Source organism: Malurus melanocephalus, unplaced genomic scaffold (genome assembly GCF_030028575.1).
Source record: "Malurus melanocephalus ecotype Western Australia unplaced genomic scaffold, MMel_1.1 scaffold_541, whole genome shotgun sequence".
Classification (NCBI taxonomy): domain Eukaryota; kingdom Metazoa; phylum Chordata; class Aves; order Passeriformes; family Maluridae; genus Malurus; species Malurus melanocephalus.
Window position 1 is genome coordinate 310,237 of NW_026623773.1, and position 2,399 is coordinate 312,635.

The window sequence follows — 2,399 nt, forward strand, 5'->3', positions numbered from 1 at the left end:
CCCCCAGGTGATGGCCCAGCAGCTCCTGGTGCTCTGCAGCGGGTGCTATGTCCGGCTCCTGGTGACGGGCCGGCTCCCTCCCCCCAGGTGATGGCCCAGCAGCTCCTGGTGCTCTGCAGCGGGTGCTATGTCCGGCTCCTGGTGACGGGCCGGCTCCCTCGGGCCATGCCAGGGGGACACMTGGAGCACAGCAATGTCCCCTGTCCCTGCCAGTTCATCCAGAGCACCRTGCTCAGCCCCCAGCACGGCTGGGGCAGGACCAGGTGACCAAATAAAGGTGTCCCCACACCCCAGCGTGGRGAGGCTGCCCTGGATGAGCATGTGGAAATGGACTGGGATGGAACAGGCAGGAAGCTGCTCCCCTTGGAGACCTCCTGCTCTCCAGCTCTGTGGGGAGGAGCTGCCCTGAGCTCAGAAACACCCCAGGGACAGCCTGGGACTCGCTGGTGTCCAAACCCTCCTGCCACCAACCATCAGCCCCTCGCACAGCAGAGCCAGAGCACGGCTCGGGGTGGCAGCAGAGCCCTGGGGCACTGGCAGCTCGCACTGGGCTCTTCCCAGGGTGCAGGGTGACCCTGCTCCTCCTCCTGTGCTCCTGTCACCAGCAGTGGTGAGGTGAGATCCACCTGTTCCTGTAAGAGCAGCCAGACAGCCCCAGCAGCGAGCCCCCGACACAGGATCCCCTTATYRGTGACCCCAACAAAGGATCCCCTTATCAGTGAYCCCAACAAAGGATCCCCTTATCAGTGAYCCCAACAAAGGATCCCCTTTTCCCTGAGCCCCAAACAAAGAGTTCCCTTATTAGTGACCCCCCCAAAAAAGGATCCCCTTATCAGTGACCCACCCAAAATATGATCCCCTTATCAGCAATTCCCCAACAAAGAATCCCCTTATCAGTGAGCCCCCCACATGATCCCCTTATCAGTGACCCACCCAAAATAAAGGATTCCCTCATCAGTGACCCCCCAATAAAGGATCCCCTTTTCAGTGAGCCCCCAACACATGATCCCCTTATCAGTGACCCCAACAAAGGATCCCTTTTCTCTGAGCCCCAAAGGGTTCCTTTATCAGTGATCACCCAAAACATGATCCCTTTATCAGTGACCCCAAAAAAGGGTCTCCTTATCACCAAGCCCCCAAAGGGTCCCCTTATCAGCAAGCCCCCAACAAAGGATCCTCTTATAAATGACCCCCTCCCCCCCCAAAATAAAGGATTCCCTCATCAGTGACCCAACAAAGGACCCCCTTACCAGGGACACCCCCCCACAAGATCCCCTTTCCCCCCCCATGCTTCACGACCCCAAGCACTGCAATGACACCAACCCCATCCCAAGAGGAAAACCCCCACACTCCCAATTGGCTGATGTTCATCACCTTTATTGAGGTTGAGCTGCCACAGGAGGGGTTCAGGCAGAGTCCCCCCCACACGGGTGGGGTTTGGGGTTCTGCTGTCATTGCTCTGTGACAGTGCAGGGGTTGGGGACACATCCTGCTGTGGTCTGGGGTTGGCAGGGCACCTTCAGCACCTCACTGGGATTCCCACATACCTGAGCTCCAAGACTCCTTATTCCAGCTCAGGAACTGTAATTTTACCYTCATGGAAATTGTCTGAATTTGTACCAATACCACTGGGAGCACGGTTTGGTTTCACAATATAAAAATCTGATGGGTTCCCTGTTAGGATGTGATGGCTCAGGCTCTTCCCCTGGTATTCCATGGCCCACAGGTGYCAGGAGCATCTGATACACACTGGAACCTTCTTTTTGTTCTCCCAGCTAGAAAATTCTGGTCACGAGAGACTGATGAGGACATTTTCTGTGCCGAAAACAGACACAGCAGGGATTTGCTGCTATTTCCCAACTCCTGGCATACAGGATTTCCAGCAAAAACCAGTGGGAAGAAATCTTGTGGCCTTCCTGGGAGGACCACGAGGGATTTTATCGTCAGGACCTGCACTGGACGGGTTTGATGTTGCTGGGAAGCGAGGCTGCTGCTTCAGGGGGGGCTGGTACCTCTGCCCCTACATCTGCAAATGCACAAGGATGGGAGAAAAGAGATGGGTTCAGGATTAACCAGGGGGGAAAGGGACATGGCTGGGGTGTGAACTGGTAAAGTCTTTTGAAAACCTCCTGGTGGGAAGCTGGGCAGCCTGATTGCAATTAAACTCACAGTAATTAACTGCAGAAAGGAGCTGAAACCCTCTGTTCAAAGGAGGACTTTGGTTCCTCTCGCCTGGTCCTGCCCTGACCTTCCTGGAGCCTCTGCTAATTCCTTGCTCCCGCTGCAGGATGGGAGCTGCTCCTTCCTCTGCTTCTCCTTCACATTTAATCAAARCATGAGTGCAGGGGGACAATCCCCTCTCCTTTCCCTATGAAGGATCCAGCTGTTACTTCAGGGAC

General features: G+C 55.5%; 1 protein-coding gene across 1 annotated transcript in view; it reads left to right on the forward strand.

The window, feature by feature from the left end:
• Positions 1–1,528, forward strand: part of TMEM268 (transmembrane protein 268) — an 11,600-nt gene extending 10,072 nt beyond the window's left edge. The window contains 1 exon segment of the mRNA XM_057381919.1: positions 88–1,528. Within this exon segment, the coding sequence (XP_057237902.1) occupies positions 88–267 (180 nt within the window). The 3' untranslated portion in view covers positions 268–1,528.
• The last annotated feature ends 871 nt before the right edge of the window (positions 1,529–2,399 follow it).